Source organism: Paroedura picta, chromosome 2 (genome assembly GCF_049243985.1).
Source record: "Paroedura picta isolate Pp20150507F chromosome 2, Ppicta_v3.0, whole genome shotgun sequence".
In the NCBI taxonomy this organism is placed as follows: Eukaryota; Metazoa; Chordata; class Lepidosauria; order Squamata; family Gekkonidae; genus Paroedura; species Paroedura picta.
The window spans coordinates 142,916,286-142,941,477 of NC_135370.1; the positions used below are offsets into that span (position 1 = coordinate 142,916,286).

The 25,192-nt window shown below is 44.1% G+C and overlaps 1 protein-coding gene across 5 annotated transcripts in view; it reads left to right on the forward strand.

Annotated features, from left to right (window-relative positions):
* AP4S1 (adaptor related protein complex 4 subunit sigma 1) overlaps nucleotides 1-25,192 on the forward strand; it is a 32,823-nt gene that overhangs the window by 3,315 nt on the left and 4,316 nt on the right. For 3 of the 5 annotated variants that reach the window (XM_077323026.1, XM_077323025.1, XM_077323027.1), the window contains exons 2-5: nucleotides 14,971-15,163; nucleotides 18,120-18,206; nucleotides 19,686-19,754; nucleotides 24,148-24,159. In XM_077323026.1, the coding sequence (XP_077179141.1) occupies nucleotides 15,026-15,163; nucleotides 18,120-18,206; nucleotides 19,686-19,754; nucleotides 24,148-24,159 (306 nt within the window). In that variant the 5' untranslated portion in view covers nucleotides 14,971-15,025. Of the gene's footprint in view, nucleotides 1-4,131; nucleotides 4,261-14,970; nucleotides 15,164-18,119; nucleotides 18,207-19,685; nucleotides 19,755-24,147; nucleotides 24,160-25,192 lie in introns of those variants that run through there. The other 2 variants (XM_077323028.1, XM_077323029.1) reach the window with 2 other exon arrangements.

Genomic DNA, 25,192 nt, shown 5'->3' on the forward strand with positions numbered 1-25,192 from the left:
TGCTTTCTCCTCCCCTACACTATAACTAATTTGCTCCATTCCTTCAGATGGGAAAAAAAGACTTGCAGGATGTAAACCAAGCATGCTTAAAACACTTAAACGGTCCTTAAGAAATGAAGAACTAGATAAAACAAAGAAAGGCCAGCAAAGAATTTTTTTTTCTAAAAAAACGCTTCTTGTTCATCTACAGCTCTTGGCTAAAATCTCTTGAGCATTTGGCTGTGCTTCCTCATAGTATTCCATCTTAAGTCAGCTAGTCAGTAGGAACAGTACACAAAGACAGAGCAATCCAGTAACAGACTATCTCCATATCTGCTCAAGCAGCATTATCATATACCCAGTCAACATCTGGAGTTTGTTGCTGAATTTCTCTTTTTGGTAGTGCACTATCCCTGGTGAGTAGCTGATTCAAGGTGGGAGATGGTTAGCAGTCTGAATAGAGCCTGTGAACTAATCAGGGTTGGCCACAGTTGGTACTTTGATGGAAGACCACTGAACAAAACTATAGTTCCTATTCTGGGAAAGGCAACAGCAAATTACTTGTCACCTGTTGACTTGTGACCCCCGTGGTCCTGGGGTTACTGTGAGTTAATTGGGCCTTGGTGGTACACAATTATTAGTATTAGCAGTAGTAGTATATGTCATACACATTGAAGGACTTGCAGTACTCTGACATGATGTAACTCTCCCATATACCTACAGTAGCTTTTCTTGACATTTTTACCACTGAGAAACATTCTTCAGGCTTTGAGAAACCCGAAAAGTGGCACAATAAAGCAGAATATAATTGGGGAGCATACGGCCCCTCCCCTTTTCACCCCCAGGCCCATCATTGGCCATTAGGTCAACATGACTATATATGGTTGTAACACCCATTATATGTTTAACAAATTTAAAAAGTATTTTTACCCATTCAGGAAACCCAGGGCTGTCAAGAAATCTCAGGGTTTCATGAAACCCTGGTTAAGAAAACCTGGCCTAATTATAAATCTGTATTTATGCAAGTTGGTAAAGAGACACTAATTATGAATTAATTATTCATTAAATATAATCATAAACTATTTAGTGAACTTATCAATCTGCCAGAGACATTCTGTAGCTAACCCTTGAATTGCTATGCTTCAACAAAAACATTCCAAAGGAGTGTGGGGTTACTGAGCTGGAATCTATTACAAAATCTGATGTTTGGGGAGCAAATCTAAGCAGGTCTACTGTAAAGTTAACCCCATTTTACTTCTCACTTGTAGACCTGAAATCCCCATAGTCCTATGTTTACCCAAAGTTTATTGGGATTTAATGGTACACTACTATTGGTAGTAGTTGTGTCTGTCAAACATAGTAAAGGGCTTGCAGTGCTCTGACATAATGTCTGGTTTGCTGTTGAGCTGGAGTTACTTTAGCAGCACTTTACCTCATCTCAGAATCTGATTTATTATTATTATTATTATTATTATTATTATTATTATTATTATTATTATTATTATTATTATTTGTGCCCATCTCTTGGAGGATAACCAGTAGTCAATTCAATTGGACCCTCCATGTCCTTTGTTGTTGTTGTTAGTTGCGAGTCATGTCCGACCCATCGTGACCCCATGGACAATGATCCTCCAGGCCTTCCTGTCCTCTACTATTCCCTGGAGCCAATTTAAGCTTGCATGTCCATGTCCTTAACTAGTGCTAAAATATCCATATTACAACATTGGAAAGATAAAGGTCCACTTCTACTAAATCAATGAATTGAGGATCTTCAAATTCTATCAGTGTTTGAACACATGTCATATAGCTGGCAGTTGCATATGTATTTATTCTTAGATATTTGAAAATCATTTATAGAAATGTATGTATAGCTTTGCCACCACTGTTGTTATGATTATGTCTTGTCTGTATGAAGCAGTTTTTCTTTTTTCAAACCTTAATTGTTGGAATGAAAGGCTTCTTTCTTATAATCATAGAATCATAGAATAATAGAGTTGGAAAGGACCTCATGGGTCATCTAGTCCAACCCCCTGCACTATGCAGGACACTCATAACCCTATCGCTCATCCACTGTAACCTGCCACCCCCTTGAACCTTCACAGAATCAGCCTCTCCGTCAGATGGCTATCCAGCCTCTGTTTAAACATTTCCAAAGATGGAAAACCCACCACATCCAGAGGAAGCCTGTTCCACTGAGAAACTGCTCTGTCAGGAACTTCTTCCAGATGTTGAGACAGAATTTCTTTTGAATTAACTTCATTCCATTGATTCTGGTCTGTCGCTCCAGTGCAAGAGAGAACAATTCTGCTCCATCCTCTATATGGCACCTTTTTAAATACTTGAAAATGGTTATCAGATCCCCTCTCAGTCGTCTCCTCTCCAGGCTAAACAGACCAAGCTCCCCCAACCTTTCTTCATATGTCTTGGTCTCCAAACCCCTCATTTACATCTGTTCATTGGTCTAAATCAATAATTATTCAGTGCCGTTGATATGAATTAATCACAATCATATCCACTTGAATAAAAAGAGAAGGTACCTAAGAACTGGTAATTGATCAAAGTAACATCTGAACACTCCCTTATAATGACTCAGACTCTTGGTCCAACAAGTCCAGTATCATCTGACCAGAATGGCAGTGGCAAGTGACTGTCCAGGCTCTCAGGCTTCAGTCTCCCTCACCACCTGCTACCTTATCTTTTAAACATGAGATGCCCGGGATTGAACATGGGACCTTCTGCATGCCAAGCAGATGTTCTACCATCTCCCACTGCTGCTGTTGCCCAGTAGTCTCTTCTGCAGAAGTGGAAATTGATTCCAGATAATAATACAGTATAAGGCATTTAATAAAATTGTGCAACAAGATTGTATAACATAGAAATCATATTATGTGTTTGTAACTATAAACCATAAGCATTATTTTAGGAAATATAAGTCAAAGGTAGTTAGGCATTTAACAGTTCTGGTGATTAATTCTTTTTATCACATTGACCACAGGAATTTGGCCAGGTTTTCCTTGTGGACATGGAAGATGCAAATGAGTTAGGTATTTCAGTGCCATGTAGTTACATAGGCATGTCTTCTCTCTTCCCAGCACATGTAAAGAGCATTCTACTGTTGCTCCTGGTTCAGGTTCAGGTATTTAGCACGATGCCTTGGTCTAGGAGATTCCAGCCTGGCCTAAGACTGTTCCCTCAATAAATCTGCAACCATCTGCACGTCAGCAGTTGGAATGACTGTGGGGAGGAGTAACAGGTGTTTAAGGCACAGCTGTGAACACCAAGAGGTCCTCAGCTCTTCTCTGCTGCTGAAATACTTTCTGTATGCAGCCTAAAGTGTTTCCCAGGTTTCATTGGCAAATTCATGTTAGATTGGTTGAACAGAAGTTTGATTTTATAAATTATGGAACCAAGGACAGCAATAAATATCTTTCTAGACAATGTTCTTTGTATCAAGAACCACTAGCAGTGTTGATGTCTTTCTATGCTCCAAATGTGCTACAGGTTTCCTAATCCTAAGTATTTCAGGATCCTTCAAGCCCAGCTTCTCTGCAGAGTTTTGTGTCTTGCCAGGATTTTTATTCATGTATTTATTTATCTGTACTCTACCTTCCTCACTGAGATGCAAGGTGAATTAGTATAAATCAATCAAGGATGTAACATCTAGTATAAGCAACATAATTGGATTAGACAGTTTTCTTCAGAGTGTAGCTATGTGGGTCTGCAGCGAAAGAGGTAGATCTGGGTCCAGTGGCACCTTCAAAACCAACAAGGTCTTCAGGGTACAGGCTTTCATAAGTCAAAGCTCCCTTCATCAGATTGGGCTAGAATTACATAAACATCGAACAAAGCAAAAAGTATTAGACATGATATGTTAATACAGAAAACAATATATCTCACTTTTCTTACTGAAACTTAAGGTGGATTACAAAATATATTTAAAAATGCATTCAGACAGTATAAGATTTCTAACAATCTATGCAATAGGACTAGGATTACAAAATTGGGGGGCGGAATTGTCTAGGGTAGGGGTTTCCAAAGTGGATGGGATCCCCCCACCCGAGGCATTGGGATGGGGAGTGAGGGATCTGGGGACAGTAGAGGGGCAGCAGTCTAACTCTTCCTGCTGTGGCTGTGTTTTCTTAGCAAGAGACGTTCCAAGACGGCTTGCCATTGCCTGCCTCTGAGTAGTAGAAACCCTGGACTTCCTCGGTGGTCTCCCATCCCAGTGCTGTCCAGGTCCAACCCTGCTTAGCTTCCTGAAGACAATGACAGCTTCAGAAGGTAGGCAGGATGGGATCATACTCCTGCTGAGCTCCTTCCTTCTACTCTGTCCTTCCCAGGCTCCAACCCAAATCTCCTGGAATTTCTTAACCCAGTGTTTTCAACTCTTCTCCAAAAGTCTTTAGCATCTTTAGGATGCTGGAAAAGCCTTTTCCTGCTTGCTCTTGGCCATAGGATTTTCCATTGCTTGCTTCTGTCTCTCTTTCCCCCATTAGTCTTTCTCTCCAATGAGGACCCAAAGTGTCTTTTACAAATGACTTTTGCCCCAAACTAAAGTATAGATTCTGCATAACAACAAAATAAGAAGTGTAGGCAATATAATGTGTTTTGAATTTGCAGGAAAGAGGTGTGTGTTCATATGTGGGAGGTGGGGGCACTAGCGATGCGGCCTGGGAGCCAAGTGGGGGCAGCCCAAAAAAGTGTGGGAACCACTGATTTAGGGGATAAGGTCTGGAAAATGTCTGGAGATTTGGGGATAGAGCTTGTGGAGAAGGTTTTGCCCTCTGGAGCTGCCACTTAGAATCATAGATGAGTGCATTTTTTCCAGCTGTGTTAACTTGTTTATCTGACAATGTTGAATCTAATATAACTTGGAGTACTTAAATGAGTCAATGAGTGTCAGCTGGACCACCTCAAAAAGTGGGAAGCACAATGTCCAGCATTGCCTTTTGTCAGGAAGCAAACCATGGAAATCAATTCCCAGAGCAATGAAGAACATGCAAGCTTTAGAGTCAGGTGTCTTATGAACCCAAAATACTCTTCTCAGATGTTCAGTGAGTCACACTACTCAATGCAAATGCAATATAAACAAAATCTCCAGTCATTTCTCATTATCTCATCAGTGGATGATTCCCCCGAAAAAGGACTTTATTTCATCTGTTTAGTGATATCATGTCTGAGCCATAACTTTTACACTCTTTGTTCAGAAGATTAGAATCAGAATCATAGAGGTGGAAGGGGTCATACAGGCCATTTAGCCCAACCCCCTGCTCAATGCAGGATCAACCTATAGCATCCAGGATGTTTATCTGTCCAGCCACTGCTTGAAGAGTGTAAGTGAGGGGGAGCTCACCACCTTCTTAGGCAGTCGATTCCACTACTGAACTACTCTGACTGTCATATTTTGCCTGATGTCTAGCCGATATCGTTCTCCACGTAGTTTAAAGCTATTACTGGGGGTCCTATCCTCTGCTGCCAACAGGAACTCTTCCCTGCCCTCTTTTAAGTGGCATCCTTTCAAATACTTAAAGACAGCAGTCATGTCCCCTCTCAGCCTCTTCTCCCTGCTGAACATTCCTGATTGACATTGCTGACTGAGGGGTGGCCTTTTGACATATTTTAATTATTACTCCTGCCTTTAAAAAGGAGAGAGATTTCTTTTCCCACAGTGAAAATAGCAGAAGTGAAAGAGAAGGGGGAACTAGTGTCTTCAGCTTGTCCAATGAAATGAAGTAAGTTCCTATTTCCAGGATGATCTTACTATCTCTCTCTTTCTCTCTTTTTCTCTCACTCTCTCTCACACACACAGGGCTACTCCCCGCATCCATCAATCACATATGCATACAAACTGGCCCCATGAAACTTCTCTTTCACTTCCTCTTTCTGCTCTCCTTGCCATTGTTCAAGAGATAACACACAATGCACTCTTTTGGCTTGGCCTAGGGTCTCATGGATTGAGCAGTTTACCTGTTCATTCACAATCAGCCATGAATACAACAGAAATCATGGCACCCAGGGCAAAGTTGGGGAGAGGACAGGCTACTTCTCCCTCTCAGTTAAAGCATCTTAGATTTGCATTTCATTGGGTTTGGCTATGAACATGCTTCACACAGCTCTGAGCACTCAGTAAGTCCCATGGTGTGCCCCCGCAAGAGTAGCTTCTAAGGAAGCGGGGAGGGGGCTGATCATTCCAGAGAGATCGACAGTAGTAATAGTCTTCTTGGCCTGAGTTTTGCTTTTTTATCATTCCATCCTTTCTAATTCTTAGGCAAAATATGATTGGACTTCAGCTGAGGAAAGCTGGTGGAACAATATAACTATTAATCTTTAAAGTGCCACAAGACCCCTTGTTGTTTTGTGAAACATCACTGCAGGGGAGGTTATAAACTCATAACAAAGTATGAGTCCAGTGGCACCTTTAAGACTAATAAGAGAAGAAGAGTAGGGTTTTATACCCCACTTTTCACCCCAAGGAGGTCTCAGTATAGGTTATAATCGCCTTCCCTTCCTTTCTTCCGGGTATAACCTTTTGTGTGCATGCACAATTCTTCAAATACCAAATAATTCAGATGCAAACGAGAGCTTATACCCAGAGGAGAACTGTTTGTTGTTCTTAAAGGTGCCACTGGCTTAAAACTGTTCTGCAACATGGCTACCCACCTCAATCTGAACTCATCTTAGTTTTCGGAACATGGCCTCTACGGTAACCTGTTCTCATACTTATAAAGTATTATAAAATGTTAACGTAAAATCTTTCCCAAGGCAACCCGGCAAGTGTCTGTGGCAGAGTGGCAATTCTGACCGGGGTCTCCCCAATCATAGTCCAGCATTCTAAAAGCTACACCATGATGTGCTCCTCTACTTCTGTGGGTTAGCAGTAGTTCTTATTCCTTAAGCTTGAAGTGATTTTCATTAAAATTTATTTCTTTACTTATTTATGTATTAGCTTCAAAGCCTATTCCCAAGAACGGGCCTTGAAAGGACCTCCCCTGGCCTCTGGGCAGGCAGCTTAAGGGGGCTTTGGGACGCTCAGACTACAGAGCAGCTCCCAGCTGGATCAAGTGGGGCGGGCGGAGGCTGGCCAGTTCGATAGCAGGCCCGGGACAGAACTCCTCAGCAGGCAGTCAGCAGGCTAGAAAGCCCTCGTTAGCAGGTCCTCCACCACGACCCTTTGCCCAGGGCCCTCTTCCCTTACCCGCTGTTCCCGACACTGAGGCGCGTCTGAGAGCAAAGAGGCTAGAGTCCAGGGACGGAGGACGGGAGCTGCAGGGGCAAGGCCGATCAGGGTGCAGCCAGCATTATTTTGCTGGCTGCACCCTGATTGGCCCTATTCCAACTTGGACAGCTGGACATGTTACATCCCCTAGGCTGTTTCACAAATATTAAGAGGAACAATGGATAAGGATAGTGTTTCAGTCCGTCTTTCTTCCTAAGAGGAAATTATTGTTTAAAAATCTTAGTCATCAAGTAAAATATATACAATCTGGGGGGGAAACACACCAGATAAGCCACTGTTTTCTGTACATGCGTTATGATTTAGAATACAATAGGCTGGAATATTTTCACTTTAAAATAGTAGTTTTGCATGTGTAAACTGAAAAGACGAGATGAGTCAATAAAAGTTCATAATATCATGCACAGTGTGGAGAACAAAGAAATACTGTCTCAGAAAAGTAGAACATTCAAATTGGTGGGTAGCATGTTTAAAACAAAAGGAAGCACTCACACAGCACATAATTAACCAATAGAGTTAATTGCCACAGGATGTTGCAATGGTTATTAGTGGAAGTGTTAAAAAGGATTAGGTAAATACTCGGAAGAGAGGTATGTTTATGCCTAATAGCTATAATAGCAAGAAGTACAATATTTGTGTTTGGAGATGGTATACTTTTATTATTATGCTTCCTCAGACCAAAGGTCTTAAGCAAAAAGCTACCCCATTTGAGTATTTTCATAGATTTTTTGTGCTACTAAATCTTTACAAGTGTCTCCTATGAATTATCTCCTGTGCTTCTACATTGCCCTTACCTTTGACAACACCATATGCAAGTCAGTTACTGCAACATCTGATTCAGCTTCCTTATTTGCAGTTATGATGCTGTTTTGTAGCTTAGAGCCTTTTGTCATCCCTCCGTTTCTGAAATTTTAATTTCTTCCCCATATTTTTAACACACTGTCATGCCTTTAACGTTTCATGACTATGCTGTTTCTCAAATGGCACACATATACATAGGTGTAAAGGTAAAGGTATCCCCTGTGCAAGCACCGAGTCATGTCTGACCCTTGGGGTGACGCCCTCTAGCGTTTTCATGGCAGACTCAATACGGGGTGGTTTGCCAGTGCCTTCCCCAGTCATGACCGTTTACCCCCCAGCAAGCTGGGTACTCATTTTACCGACCTCGGAAGGATGGAAGGCTGAGTCGACCTTGAGCCGGCTGCTGGAATCGAACTCCCAGCCTCATGGGCAAAGCTTTCAGACAGCTGCCTTACCACTCTGCGCCACAAGAGGCTCATACATAGGTGTACCATTTAAAAAAAAGCCTCTTGTGGCGCAGGGAAGTAAGGCAGCAGAAATGCTGTCTGAAGCTGTCTGCCCATGAGGCTGGGAGTTCACTCCCAGCAGCCGGCTCAAGGTTGACTCAGCCTTCCATCCTTCCGAGGTCGGTAAAATGCGTACCCAGCTTGCTGGGGGGTAAATGGTAATGACTGGGGAAAGCACTGGCAAACCACCCCGGATTGAGTCTGCCATGAAAACGCTAGAGGGCGTCACCCCAAGGGTCAGACATGACCTTGTGCTTGCACAGGGGATACCTTTATCTTTTACCTTTACCATTAAAAATGTTAGAGCCTCTTGTGGCGCAGAGTGGTAAGGTAGCAGAAACGTTGTCTGAAAGCTCTGCCCATGAGGCTGGGAGTTCAATCCCAGCAGCCGGCTCAAGGTTGACTCAGCGTTCCATCCTTCCGAGGTCGGTAAAATGAGTACCCAGCTTGCTGGGGGGTAAACGTTAATGACTGGGGAAGGCATTGGCAAACCACCCCGTATTGAGTCTGCTATGAAAACGCTAGAGGGCGTCACCCTGGGGATACCTTTACCATTAAAAATAGTTATCATTAAATTAAGGATAGTTCTGACCACTTAATAACCACATAGGCTCACTGCTGTCCATGAGACCACACCTGACAAATTGTATCTATTAATTCCTTTCAAATACATTATTTCTTCTTTATACTTTAACTGACCTTTTGTACTCATGATGATGCATGCTGAGTGTCCACCTGCAGCAGAATGAAGCTGTAGAAGGTTCAAGGAATTAAAGTAGACGATACCATTTCTAACATTGCTGTTAGAAGACACCACATGTGAATGCTTTACTACAGGAGTCCCCAATGTGGTGCCGTGGTGCCCACTGACACCTTTCTGGTGCTTGCCAAGTATTTTAAAGAAGTGGGCGGGCCTAGTTCGAACTATGGCTCAGCAAGGCTCCTAATTGATTATTAGAGGTTTGATTGATTGTGCACATTTAAAAAACTGTTGCTTAGGCAGCAGCTGCCACCACAGTACTGTGGTGTTACTGAAGTTAAGCTGTGGCAATCATTTTGTGGTTTGCCTTGTGTGGCAGCCACCATGCAGTGTCAGAATTCCAAATGTGCCCGCAGGCAGAAAAAGGTTGAGAACATCCGCTTTGCCATATTTTTAAAAAGCATCCAGATAGACAGGCTGCACATTTGGCAGTGGGAGGCTGAGCTAGCCACTGGCCTGTCTTTTTATCTTTATCTTTTCCCCCCTTGCTTTAATGTAGAGTATTATCTAAATATGGGATCTCCTACCTGGAGGTGAAAGAGGTTCAGTCCTGCCTCTTTATGTTGCATGTATATAGGCAAGACCTCAAAATACTAAGTAGCTAAGAGACTAAGCTATGAATAAAAAAAATCCATAGTTTAAGTGTCCTCCTGTTCTATAACTTTTCTGGGTGGTCTTAAGCAAACTATTTCTTTTCATCCAAGGTGGTCCCAGATCTGCAAGATGGCCTATTTTACAGGCCTGCTGTAAGGAGTACAAGATGATACATGGGAAGCACTATGAATTCTCTAAAGTGATATACAAATGCTTATTATCATGAGTTTATTCGTGTTGTCCAGTGGCCTTCATATGAGTGCCTGACTACACATTTGGCAATGTTCATATGAAGGCATTGTGTGGGCCAAGGAATACAATTATTTCAGTGGAAGTCTTGGAAGTAGTGGGGATTCTAATCTATTTTAGCAATTGTGAATATTAAATCTAGAGACAAGCATTATTCTATAACCAGTGAGTAGAGAAAGGGTGTGGCATATTGGTCAGCAAATTGCCCATTTGGGGAAAAATAGAACTCAAAAGATTTGTGTAATGGTTAAACATTCCCCATAATCTATTAAAATTGAAATTGTATTGGGAGGAGGGGTTGTGCTGTGTCCCTTTCTCCTTTTGTAGGTTTAGGGTAGTGGTTCTCAAATTTCTCCTATTCAGATCCGCCTGTAAACATTCTATACTTTTGGGGACCTACTCACAAATAGGAATGGTAGCCTCCAATTGGGATCTAGGAATCATCCATAATTACACGTCATCTCAAGATTACAGAGAGCAGTTTCTCTAGAGAAAATGGATGGAGGGTGGATGCCATGGTATTGTATACCACTGAGGTCCTTGCCCTCCCCAGGCTTCATCCCCAAATCTCCAGTACTTTCTCATGCTGGACCTATGCCCTCCTATCCCCTGCTGGTAGACAGGATGGAACCTGGAAACCCTAAAACTAACTCTACAATACTGTCCCCAACCCAGCATAAAGCATGTAATTGTTGTATCCATTAACACTGGACAGACTTGTATTTCATTTTTCATGCTGAGTGTTCATATAAATATGTAGCATTACTAAGCAACAAGCTGTACTTCATGGCCTTTTCATTATGCAGAAGCAACTCCAGATTTGCCATTGAGCACTTATATGCTTGCCAACTTCAGGATAGGGAATTCCCAGGAAAGGCCGGGCATAAGGAGGGGAGGGGGTTCAGCTGAGATGTGATGCAGCTATCCTCTGAAGTTGCCATTTCTCCAGGAGAACTGCTCTCTGTAGTTTGGAGATCACTTACTTGGACTGTTCCCAGGAATTCAGGGGACTGGGATGTGTTAGAAGCTGTTGTGTTCTGTAAATAGTTTAATACGTGCTGAATAGCTCCATAATTAAGGTTGAGCTCACTCATGTACTTAGCAGAGAGAATTCTGCCTGCATCTATCTATCTATAAATAATAAGAGGAATATAGCAGCTTTGCATAGTGGCAATGATTCATAGCAAGAAGCTTCCCATGAGGAAATCCAGTATCTATCTATAAATACAGTCAAATGTTAGGCAAATGACAGAGAACAAAGACAGCAGTATCGAGGCTGGCAATGAATCAGACAGCAGTGGTCAGTTACTATGTATAATGCAAATGCAGTAGGAAATATAGAAGTGATTCTACTGCCAATACACCCAGATTTTTTTTCTTGACCCTTTTGCATACTCAAAGCAAACATGGTTTGTTTGTTTGTTAAGAAAATCAAAACTGCTTGAAAGAAAGGAGGAACATGTTATTTACTACGGGCACTATACAGCTGACGTGCCTGTGGCAGTTACATCACAATATATATAGCTTCTATAGGGCTGGTTGTGCTGCTGGATATTAGCTCTTTCCAAATACAACAGAAACCAGAGGAACAAGTTTGACAGGAGACTGTGGCAGGACAGGAAAAAGGAACAGGTCTACTTTGGATGGTTATAGCTCTGCAATATCATCTCCAGTTCTCTGAAATACTACAGATTCTGTGCACAGAAAAACTATACCAAGGATGCAGTCCTAAGAAGAATTACCCGGGAGTAAGCCTACTGAATGAAATGAGGCATTTCTTAGTAAACACATAGGATTTAGTCGCTCTTGTAAGCAAGCGTGGTCTTAACTAATGGCAAGAGGGCTGTTCAAGGCCCCTGGTGTCAGTGAAAACAAAAGCACTAGGCTCCCACTGCGGTTGCCTGCTCACAAGAGTCATATTTGCCTGCTCCATCTAAGATTTAGTCAAGTAGCTACCAGGGCCTTGCATGGCATGAGGTCTGTCTTTTGCTTGCCAAGAGGGCCAACAGGGAGTCTGCAGTGATTCTAGAGTCTTATCCTGGACTTTTGTCCGGGACCTCAGAAGCACTAAGACCAGCCCAGTTAGAACACGTGAAGCTTCCTTCTACTGAATCAAACCATTCGTCCAGCAAGGTTAATAATGTCTGCTCAGACTGGCAGCAACTTTCTTGATTTTCAAGTGGAGATCTTTCATGTCACAACCTGATCCTTTCAATGGGAGATACCGAGAAGGCCCTCAATAGTACAGCAGCATAGAGTGTTTCAAAATGGTGGCTGGAGAGAGCCCTCCCACCATACGAAAGAAAAAAAAATAATTAAAAAAAATTCTACCCTTAGTCCCTCCCTCTCCCAAAGTGGGCAATGATGGTCTTGCAGGAGAGAGGCCATTTAAATTTCTGTCACCCAAGGTTTCGTGACAGAGAGGCATGGCAAGCTGATATTACTTCCTAGTACTTTGAAGCCTGAAAAATATTTCAGTGGTACCTCCATGGTCAAAAGATTGAAGAGACTGGATTAGAGTCTAAAAGCCTTTCTAGATTCCTTTAGACCAGGCTTTATCAACCAGGTTTCACAAAACCCTTGGGTTTCTTGACCGCCCAGGAAGGGTTTCCTGAATGGGTCGGAGTTAATTAATTTTTAATATATTTTTAAATTGTTAAACATTTATTGGGTGATATATGGTCATGTCAAACCCCCCCCTGGCCAGTGATGGGCCTGGAGGGGTGGGGAGGGTCCCTGGGTGAGTGTGTACACAACTATGTATCCCAAGCATATTTTGCATCATTTTGTCCCTTCTGGGGGTTCTCAAAGCCTGAAGAATGTTTCAGTGGTAAAAAAAAAGTTGAGAAAGGCTTTTCCCCCCAGAAAAAGGGTAAATGGGGGAGACCTTAGCAATAGCTGTCACACCAATACTAGAGTTCTGTTTATCAATGTAGATTGTGTTCTTGTCATTGAGAAATTAAATCTGTAGTTCTGAGAACATTAACATGATGGAAGTTTCAAAAACAAATGTGTGATATCACCTGGGGTTGGTGGAATCCGCTGTGCTAGCCTACATTTTCTGCACACTGGCATAATACCGTATGCCATTTCATTGCACTTGGCTTAAACGTTTCAGATTTCACATAAGAGCCAAGACCATGACTTCACGCTAAGGCTGTAGCTCCTCCTCAACTATGCATTTGCTGCCATTTCTAGTGCTATACCAAAGCTCGTTGTTTATATGTTTGTTTAGAACATTTTTATGCCACTTCTTCAGGAGCCTGCCTGAGGTGGCTTTCAAAATAAAAACAGAAACAAAATACAACATATAGTTTCAGAAGCTAGCCACGTTGGCCTGTGTTAGAACAGTCCTGATTTTGGCTGCCACCTGCTTACCTCCAAAGGCTTACAGCTTATCTCTGGGTGACAGAGATCAGTTCACCTGGAGAAATTGTTGCTTTGGAATGTGAACTCTATGGATATTATACCCGGCTGAACCTCACCCTCTCCAGGTTTCACCCTCAAATCTCCAGGAATTTCCTAGCTCAGAATTGGCAACCCTGTGGCAAAGTAAAGCCTCCACCATAATACGACCACATGTCTGAGAAGGTAGTAATATGGGTACTAGCAACTTAAATTATCTGTGGGCTAGTTTAGTTTAGGTCAAAACATTGTGAGAGTTATCTTTACCCTGAAGTCCCTGGAGATCCTCAGAGTAAACATTGGCATGATGAACTCTAAAACTCTTATACAAATGACAGGAGCTATTTGTTGTTATTGTTTTAACATGGGTGAGACAGATGACCTGTAATCTAAATCAAGGCTAAGGAAATGAAATCATGACACCCCTGGTTACACACCCAGCTTTGCAGCTGTTACTCATACTAAAGAGTTTTGATGTGAACCGCGTTGTTCCCATGACTTACTGGAATTATCAGGTCTGTTTATAACAGTGTGAGCAATAGATGCTCAGCAATTGGTCCTGTTCTAGAAGAGCACCTACAAGGAGAATGTATGGGAATAGTAGTGTGCCCAGCATGTTTGAACACTGCTGAAGTCAGCTAGCGACAGCATGACATGCCACAGCAAGACAGAAACTGGGTGGTTGTAATCAGGTGGCAACATTTTCTTTCAGTGTTTAGAAATTATGTTTAATGTTATGAAATTAAGGATTAATAATAAATTAGCAAAATCGCATTTGCCAGTTGATTTATTAGCTGCTATTTCATGAAAAAGAAGTGGCCAAACAATGTATGAAATCTGTTTAAAATATAATTCATGAATCTAAAACTGACCAATTGGAGAGAGAGAAATATTGGCTGCCGACTACAGAAACTTCATTTATGTATTTAGGAAATGTCATGCTAGGGTTTTGCGCTTCAGCTACCAAAGCGGCCGTTCCAGCCCGAAGCAGCCAGCACCTAGCTGCCTATCAAAATTGGGGGAGGCAATTTCTTGGCTGATGGCATGTTAGTACAGAACAACGATTTCCCTCTCTTTTTCCTAACATTTCACTTTTCTGCAGAACTCCGTTCTCACTAACTTGGGCTAAGCAGTTTCCTCCCACATGCCTGCTAAACATATCTCCTCCCTGGAATTTGTAGGGGGAAGGGAGGTTTTCAGTGCGGAAAAATGTATTCTGAAATTTCTGCACTGGGAAAGCACTTAGGAGACTTTACAGTAGCCCATCCAGTTGCAATTCCCTTCCCCCTCCCATCCCTGTCATTCAGCTTCAGCAGCCTCACCTGATTGCACAGTTTGTCTGAAAAAGCCCCCCCCCCCCGCTCCCCAGCCAATTAATATTGCAAATAATTTTCTGGCAGTATTATGTAACTGACATTTCTGATTTTTTCTTCTTCTTCCAGATACACAGTTTGACCGTCTAACTTCAAAAAAGGTATTCACAGCAATCCAAGAAAGATGATCAAGTTTTTTCTTATGGTGAACAAACAAGGCCAAACAAGACTGTCTCGTTATTATGAGTACATGGACCTTCGCAAACGGACAATGCTGGAAGCGGAAGTCATTCAGCACTGCCTTTCCCGTTCAAAGGAGCAAGTACGTCTTTTGTCCTTATGGAATTGTGTATGGCCAGTGGGGAATAATGGTTCAAGTTCTAGGAGTTGGGAGACCCGAGTTCCAGTCGCCCCTCTTCCATGGAAGCTGGCTAGGCGATGAGGGTTGCCAGCTGATGGCTGGGGCCTAGCAGTAGATAGGGGGGGCAGGAACAGGGAGGTGCTCTCAACACAACAGCCTGATGTCACTTGTGGGATAAACCCAGAAGTGATGTCACATCACTCTAGGAATTGCCAGAAACTCTGTGGTAAAATTAAAATGGATTTAAATGTAAACATTACTATCGGTGGCATGGTTTAACATTATGTCATACCTGGGGGAAACCTGTCACATTGCCCTAGGAATCACTGACAATTTTAAAATTAATTAATTTAAAATTAATTTTCTTTCTACCAACGGACAGCAGGGGCAGGAAGCAGAGGGTGTTGATGGAGGAGGTATCCCGTCATAGCAGGAGCCCTGTCAACCGTATGGTTACTTCACAGGGTTGTTGTGAAGATAAAATGCTGGATGGGGGAATTATGTAAACTGCTTGCGTCTTTCTCTCATTGGGAAGAAAAACATAAGTAAGCAATAAGTATATAAATGGTTTAAATAAGAGAGTAAATAAATAAATAAACACTCAAATTGGAGCCTTTAAACGTAGGTCTGCCCTAATTGGCTAGGTGGGGAGGTGTGATTTAAAATGCAAAAGAAATGTACGTTGTGCTGGAGAACGCTAAATGCTATACCTTTTCCCAAATGCCTTTCAGTGTATTAGAAATGTCTTCAGGGGGAAAGACTGCAGAGGAAAGAGTGAGGGGGGGGAGTGAGTGGGGCAGTGAGTGGGGCAGGGTCAGTGCTACTTTCCTGCATGTGCTACTTTCTCGGTTATACACCCTCTGTCCCTTGCTTTATACCCATTTGTAAAAACACAGAGGGCCTATGTGACGTTGTGTTGGCCTAGTGTGCAGAACCCTGAATTCAGCTTTTCTGTCAGCTGTGAAAATATTTTTTAGGGGAGACCATGCTTCAAAGGCAGATGGTATGCTTTATGTATGGAAGTAAAAAACAACGGGGGTGGGAGAATTAACCTTAAAAACAGAACAGCCCAAAGTGTTAAGTAAACCGGTCTCCAAACTATGATGTATAAAATGTATAAATATATATTAAAAGGACTATTTTATAATTTTATAATCTTGTTTTTCATTTGTATATATTTTGGAGGTCAGTTTACTGAATGTTGTTGCATACAGAAGATACCAGGATCAATCTTAGGTAGCAGAGGGTAGCAAAGGGCCTTTCTTTGTCTGAGACCCTGGAGAACCCTTGTCCGTCAGATTTCATCTCTTTATAAGAACGAAGTAAGAACAGTAAAGCCCTTTGTAAGCTGGAAAAGATAAATTATAAGAGATCCTAGTAATAACCAATTGTACTGATTCAAGTATGCTTTCTAGGCATGGAACGAAAAGAGTTTCCAATGTCCCCACCCCATCTGTTCATTCCTATGGAAAATCCATAGTTGTGTGCAGATCTACCTCCTGAAGGAGTATCCTGCATGCGCAACAACTATGCAAACAGCTGAGAACAATTCAGCTGTTTAGGACAAGCTGATATTATATTACTGTACAGACTTTAAAAGACTGTATGTTTAGGAGCTATTTGTGCCTATAGCTATTATCTGCTGTTTTCAATTCTTTGGTTCAGTCTATAATGCTTTGATTAATTCTGGGCTGCTCTCTACCGATACATGTGCTCTCAAGGAAGCCATTATTTTCAAAATAACTAGCCAATACCTCCTTCAACAAAACAACTGCCAACTGTTGTTAAATAATAAAGGCAAAATCACCTGAAACCTTTTTTTTAACTTCAACATGACAGTCGGGGACTTTTCAGCCTAGAGCTGTTGCCTTATTGTTTTCTCTCCTTTGAACTAACAAAAGCTATAACTGCTGGTTGATATTTTGAGTCATAGGAAGGATCAGGCTCTAGTAGTGTTTGGCGTCTCCCCACTTTTAGATACAGTTGCCAGGTTCCTCAGACCTGCCAGCGGAGGATGGGGAGAATTTCCCAGAAAGGGGAGGGCAGAAGCCAGAAATAAATGTGATGTTCCTACATCATCCAAAAGTGAATTTGGTGGTATCAGGAGCAATGCTGTGGGTTGTGGCAAAATCTCTGTGGTGGAGTTAGCTTCTTACCATAGTGTTTCCCCCCAAAATAGAGCATCACTTCCCCGACATCATTGACATGCCTACATCTCTTCCAGGTAGCATTGGAATGTTGCGTTAATTTCCGACTTCTTGCCTGTGTGTATGTGTGTGGGGAGAATTCCTCCTGGTTTCTGAGCACCCTGAAATGGGGGGGGGGCTGCAAAAAGGGGGATCCCTGCCCTCAACTGAAGACTGGTAATCCTACTTTTGGAGCTGTTAAATAAAATTATTCCACAGACATTTACTTTCTGTACACTTTGTTAGCTTACCTCATTTGTAGCTGCGTAAATCAGGCATCTAGGCAAATGTTTAGAGCTATATAATACAAATTAGTACAAAATCAAGACTCATTAAGCTGGTTTTTTGAATGGCATCTCTCGCCTGTCCATTGATGATTAAGATCATCAGGCCACCTGTTGGCTTTCTGCCCACTGAGGTGGCCTCTCTGGCATCAACCAGAGCCCAGATCTGTTCCATTGTGGCTCTAGCTCTGTGGAATAGGCTCCCTGAAGAGGCAGGGGTCCCTCCCTGGAGAACTTCAGGAGACACAAGACATGCTTTTGGCAAGGCATTCAATAGTAGGGGAGGAAGGGGAAAGATTTGGGAGTTTGTGTTTTTATTTTGGTTTTAACTGAAAATGTTTTTAACTTTTATTGTAAGCCAGCTTGAACCTGAAGGAAAGGTGGAATATAAATGTTTTAATAAATGTCAATAAAATTAATGTGCTTTGTTCTGTGTTTTTCCCTTAGTGCTCCTTCATTGAATATAAAGATTTCAAGCTGGTATATAGACAATATGCTGCCCTTTTCATAGTGGTTGGAATTAATGAAACTGAGGTACATGTTACAATTTTTACTTATATAAAGATAAAAAGAGCAGCTTTATCTATTCCTGTTGCCTCCCTTTCCTTCTCATTTTCAGAAGTCATCGAGTCCTTCACTCGTAGTCCCTCCTTCTTGCATTCTATCTAGCTCCCTCACAATTTAACTAAAACCACAGAAAAGAACCAGATCCCCGCGTTTCATATGATGGTAGTATTTTGGGGGAGTACTCCTCAGTCAATCTACTTGGAAGTAAGTCCCATTTTATTCAGTGGGGCTTACTCCAAAGGAAGTGTTCTTAGGATGGCAGTCTCTATCTCACATAGGATTGCCAGGTGGCAATCAATCAACCTTTATTACAGTTGTTCAGACCAAGTTATATGAAGTCATTACATAAGAGACCAAGAGAATATGGTCATTTAATGCAATACAATTTAAAACAGATCATAAAATAGAACTTAAAACTAAGCTACTTTAGAGCAGTGGTCCCCAACCTTTTTTCGGCTGGGGACCGGCAGGGCAACTGCCCCGCCCGCGCAGCACACATGCGCAGCTATAGCCGCGCATGCGCACATGCGCGGCGTGGCTCTGATTCCCTCTCTCCCCCCCCCCCCCCGCAGTAAGAAGCTTCCCGGGCCGCAAGCTTGCGACCTGGGAAGTTTTTTACGGCGGGGAGAGAGAACCACGGCCCTGCGCCCTGGCCCTCGCGGCCCGGCACCGGGCTGCGGACCGCAGGTTGGGGACCACTGCTTTAGAGCATCAAATTTTTATGGTGGCGGCTCAAAACTTAGCCAGCTGAGTTGTCACCTGGGGGGACACATCACTTTGCTAGATTTACATCATGATGTTCTGGCAACTTTTTAAGGAGTGGTTCAATCATTTGCCAGGTGGCCTTTAGTAGAGGCTTAATGTGTGGAATGGATCAGTTGGAGCTTTTCATGGTGTGGAGGTAAACAATATCACCTGGTAAATGTCCCATGAAACGTCCACTGAAGAGAATATGCTTTTCTTCCCTCCATGGAAGGCAGGCCTTCCTTTTTCTCTATCAAGGGGGTAATGCTTTGGAAGATCAGGGGGGGAGGTTGGGGGGGGGCTTTTCCAAGGTAATTTTTGCCTCCCATTCTGACCACATTGAGAGATTTGGCATGGGAGCAAGCCATAGCACCAGTCCCAGTGAGGGCAGCATGAGTGTGATAGCTTCTGTACAATGTGAGCAGGAGTGGGAAGGCATCGGCTGCCCACTGTTGAGGAGAGGCAGGAGGTAGCCATGGCAGGCAGCACTTCCCTTCAGTTAGTGCACTGCAGAGGGGAAAGGCAAATGGTGGCTTCCCCATAGCATGGGGAGCAGTGAAATAATTTACCTAAAGTGTAAGAATTCTTGGGCTAGCCCTGTTTTGATTCTAGATTTTTTCTGCAATATTTAAATATACCAAAAAAGAGAGTTTAGTCTACCAGTCCACTGTTAATTTTTATGTATTCTGAACTGTATTTCAGAATGAAATGGCTGTATATGAACTAATTCATAATTTTGTGGAAGTTTTGGACAAGTATTTCAGCAGAGTGGTAAGTAAGATGTAGAACCAAAACCAGGTTTGTCCTTTTTCATGGAAGGTTTGTTTTTACATTTATCACATTGTAGACATAATATGATATGCCACAGCTGCCATGTTTTTATGTACTGGGGGCACAGCTCATTGCCACTGACAAAAGCTAACATGTGCCTTAGTGTGTTACTTTCTCTGCATATAGTATTAGTTTTCATCACTACATGTAGACCAATAGAGTTGACTTTGGAAATTTTGATCATCTCTGTCTATAGAAGCGCAGTATGTGTCAATGGAGCTCCATATTTGGACTGTATGACATTATACACTTCTGAGGTCCCTCTCCTCCTTAAACTCCACCATCCCTGAATTCCACCACCAAATCTCCAGAAATCTCCCCACTTAAATCTAGCAATCATACTAAGACACAATAAACTGAAATTTATTCCAGGCAAAAAATTTGTTGTTGTTAGGTGCGAAGTCGTGTCCAACCCACCGCAACCCCATGGACAATGATCCTCCAGGCCTTCCTGTCCTCTACCATTCCCCGGAGTCCATTTAAGCTCGCACCGACTGCTTCAGTGACTCCATCCAGCCACCTCACTCTCTGTCGTCCCCTTCTTCTTTTGCCCTCAATTGCTCCCAGCATTAGGCTCTTCTCCAGGGAGTACTTCCTTCTCATGAGGTGGCAAAAGTATTTGAGTTTCATCTTCAGGATCTGGCCTTCTAAGGAGCAGGCAGGGCTGATCTCCTCTAGGATTGACCGGTTTGTTTGTCTTGCAGTCCAAGGGACTCACAAGAGTCTTCTCCAGCACCAGAGTTCAAAAGCCTCAATTCTTTGACACTCAGCCTTCCTTATGGTCCAACTTTCACAGCCATACATTGCAACTGGGAAGACCATAGCATTAACTAGATGCACTTTTGTTGGCACGGTGATGTCTCTGCTTTTTAGGATGCTGTCTAGATTTGCCATAGCTTTCCTCCCCAGGAGCAAGTGTCTTTTAATTTCTTTGCTGCAGTCCCCATCTGCAGTGATCTTGGAGCCCAGGAAAATAAAATCTGTCACTACCTCAATTTCTTCCCCATATATTTGCCAGGAAGGCAAAACATAGTTGCTGTTTATTTATAGTACTAGAATGAAAGCCCATTTTATTGCGTAATAAAATGGGCGCGATGGGTGAGGGCCAGTGGGCAGGAACGAATAGGAGGGCTTCAGGCTTGTGGGTGAAGGCGGCACAGGCTGGCAGAGGGAAGAAGCTAGGCGGAGCGGAGTCCAGGAGAGAAGGCGGGTAGCGGGGTAAGTCCTGGGTCGCGGGCTGTAGTGGGGTTGGTGAGGCGCGGGGCTCAGTCAGGGTATTGTGGGTGCGGGAAGGCGCGGGGCCATGGTGGGGCGTGGAGGCGTGGCCACTTGTCGTTGTTTTGCCAGGGCAGGGAGGCGCAGGCATTTCCCAGGGTGGCATACCTTTCTCTGTGGGGCGGGAGGCTCCGGTGGCAGGAGCTCCGAGGCAGCGGGGCGAGGTCTAGGCTCCGGCCGGGCGGGGAGGCTGTTCGAGGCAGCGAAGCGCGCGGTGGGAGCCACAGGTGGCAGCGTGGTCCGTTGTGGTAGGTGCAGCTGTGGCAGGCGGTGGAGACGGTGAGTCGAGGGTCTCTTGCGGCGGCAGGTGGCAGTGCGGCCCACTCCTGGCCACGCGGGCCGGCGGCAAGGCATCAGGTTGGTGGTGGGGCTGACGGGGAGCCATTTCATGGCGGCGGGTGGCGGCATGCGTTCGATGGCCACGGTCCCCAGGGTAGGAAAGGAGCAGAGCTCCTTTCCCTAGGGCAAGGGGAGGGTGCCATGAGGACTCACAGTGGTGTGTTCTCTGGCAGCTGGGCGAGGCCGGGCCAAGCCAGCAATGGGGAGCTTTGCGTGGTTCCCCATTGGCGGGATGGCCCTGGATGGACAGTCGGAGGGCCCTCCGAGTTTTTATCCCGGACAGGGCCCGCCCTAACTCCTCCCCGACAGGCCTTACTTTTTTATTTAATCCGCTCCACAGGAGTGGATTAAAGATTATCATACAGGTATTGAGAAGTCAGTCTGTGTTAGCTGAGGGTTTCACTTCCCCAAAAGAGCAGGTTTGCTGGTTTGGTGGTGCCATTAGATTCATTAGAAAGTGGTTATATGGCGGTATTATTAGGTTTATTCTACTAATGTAGACTCAGCAATTGATGGTACTTGAGTCAATTCCAGTAATCTGGAATTTGTATGCTGTAGATCAGTTTCATAATGTTTAACTATTAGTCTTTTCCTACCATTGTGATTTATTATTTGAGGGAAGTTATGCTTGTGTTTAGACTTCAAGGCAAACAAACTGGTCAGTCCTAGAGGATATCAGTCCTGACTCCTACTTAGAAGGCCAGATTCTGAAGATGAAACTCAAATACTTTGGCCACCTCATGAGAAGGAAGGACTCCCTGGAGAAGAGCCTAATGCTGGGAGCAATTGAGGGCAAAAGAAGAAGGGGACGACAGAGAATGAGGTGGCTGGATGGAGTCACTGAAGCAGTGGGTGCAAACTTAAATGGACTCCGGGGAATGGTAGAGGACAGGAAGGCCTGGAGGATCATTGTCCATGGGGTCGCAATGGGTCGGACACGACTTCGCACCTAACAACAACATGCCCTATTGAAATTAACAGAGGCACTGCAAGATTGATAGGGTCTACTTCTGACAATTAATTTATTAATTTACTAGTAAAAAAGCCCATTGTATGAAGAAGACAATGGGCGCTAGCAGGTGGGGACCAGAGCGAGCGGCAGGTGAGGGACAGAGCGAGGGACAGGCTACCTGAAAGAGGAGGCGGGCGGCGGCTCCTCTGCATTTTTTTGTTCTTCTGCGGCTTTCCCGGCGGCTCCATTGTGTTCTGGGGCCATGAGGGCAGGGAGCACCCAGCAGCTGCGCTGTGGGTGGCTGCTGGGGCTCCCAGGGCGCCGTCTTGAAGTGGCGAAAGGCTCCTCCAGGGTTTTTTTCTTTCTGCTGGCTCTCGTGGGCGTGCCGGCTTGGAGCTGCGAAAGGCTCCTCCAGGAGTTTTTTTTTTTCTGCTGGCTCTCGTGGGCGGCGGCTTGGAGCTGCGAAAGGCTCCTCCAGGAGTTTTTTTTTCTGCTGGCTCTCGTGGGCGTGCCGGCTTGGAGCTGCGAAAGGCTCCTCCAGGAGTTTTTTTTTCTGCTGGCTCTCGTGGGCGTGCCGTCTTTGAGCTGAAAGGCTCCTACAGGAGTTTTTTTTTCTGCTGGCTCTCGTGGGCGGCGGCTTGGAGCTGCGAAAGGCTCCTACAGGAGTTTTTTTTTCTGCTGGCTCTCCTGGGCGGCGGCTTGGAGCTGCGAAGGGCTCCTCCAGGAGTTTTTTTTTCTGCTGGCTCTCGTGGGCGTGCCGTCTTTGAGCTGAAAGGCTCCTACAGGAGTTTTTTTTTCTGCTGGCTCTCGTGGGCGGCGGCTTGGAGCTGCGAAAGGCTCCTACAGGAGTTTTTTTTTCTGCTGGCTCTCCTGGGCGGCGGCTTGGAGCTGCGAAGGGCTCCTCCAGGAGTTTTTTTTTCTGCTGGCTCTCGTGGGCGTGCCGTCTTTGAGCTGAAAGGCTCCTACAGGAGTTTTTTTTTCTGCTGGCTCTCGTGGGCGGCGGCTTGGAGCTGCGAAAGGCTCCTACAGGAGTTTTTTTTTCTGCTGGCTCTCCTGGGCGGCGGCTTGGAGCTGCGAAGGGCTCCTACAGGAGTTTTTTTTTCTGCTGGCTCTCCTGGGCGCCGGCTTGGAGCTGCGAAGGGCTCCTCTGGGGGTGTTTTTTTTTTTCTCTGCAGCTTCTCGGCGGCTGGAGTCTTGTGTTTGCGTCGGCGGCTCCCTTGGGGGCCGGCCTGACGCGGCGAGAGGCGCTTTGCGCCTCTCACCGCGTCAGGCCGGGAGCAACTGCGAGCCGCGCTGCGCGCGGCTCGCAGTTGCTGGGGCTGGGAATCGGAGGGACCAATCGGCAGGCGCTTCGCGCCTGCCGATTGGTCCCTCCAGTTGTCTGTCATGAGGAAGGGTCCAATCTGGACCCTTCCTCATCCCGGACACATCCCGCCCCAGAACCCCTTACTGTTTTATTTAGTCCGTGGCGCCCGCGGCGCCACGGGCGGTGTACAGATAGTAAGAGGGATAGTTGTCAAGTATACTAGATTGTGTCCAACTTTGTTTTCTACCAGCAAACCGCTGCTGGTAATTCTTTTGTAATTTCTAGATAAGAAGCTGCATTCCTGAAGACAGAAAAGGTGAAGTCTAGCATCAGATATCATTGTCCAGTAACTGCATGATAAAGCCTGCATAGATCAAGCTGTTCTTGAAAATATCTGAGTGGTACTCTGATCACAAAATGAAAGAACATTAATCACAAACAAACTTCTTTTTCTTTTCCAGAGTGAATTAGATGTATCCTTTTTCAGTTCCCCCAGTCTGCCTGCTGTTTTCTGTGTTCCAGCTCCTTCCTGCCATTGCAAGACTGTCCAGTATAAGTTGAATTAAAGTGGTGCCACACTTTAGATTTAGGTAGTGATCCAGATGGTGAGCAGAGACAGTGTGAAATCTTTTAATAGTGATGGTGTGACAGAAGTTATTTGAGACAAAGTACCTTGTTAAAGGTCACACGGCTATTGCAAAAAAGAAGCAAGTGGTGGGAGGTTCATAATAGACATTGGTGCCCTAGGCTTTGTTTTACTTTCATGTGTAAATGTAGAGCATTGTATCTCCCCGAAGGGCTGAATGCAGGTGCATGGACATGCTCACTATGGCACAGTCTGTGGTTGTGCAAAGGTGGAGCCCATCCTCCAGCAATGTCTAGCCCTGAGTATTAACAGCATGGCTTATCTCAGTTGGAGGAAGATGGTATCTTTGTTGCCCCATTACAGTTCTGGTTGGTGCTCCTGGATCTAAATCACACTTGACTTTTCCCAGAAATTCCAAGCAGCTGCTTAAAACCTTCAAAAAGTAGTTTAATGATGCTGAAAATGCCTCTGAGAATCCAAAGACAACTCTCTGCACAATGACTGAAGCTAGACAATTAAAGGATGATACTGTCGACATGGGCCTAATTACATTGCATAGAGCTGTTTGTTTAGAAAGCCAATTGTATAATGAAAAGGAGGCTACATTACCCCCGAGTCAGAATTTCACATCTAGTAGTAGCTTATTAGAAATGATTACAAATACACTTGGAACGGTAATAAACAAAGTAGAAAGTATAAATGTTTCTTTGTTAAATGAATAGGATTTAAACATTTTTCTCCCATAAGGTAGAATGGGAAGGGCTGCTACTTAGAGTGTTAGTGCATTTGACAAGTTCCAGCTTTTGTGCATGCATGGAGAAGTGGGTGGAATTTTATAAAGCTTTTAAAACAACTGCAGTAGGTGCTGATTTCTGGGAGAGATGAGTCACACGCAAAAAAAGATTACAAAAGCAACATTT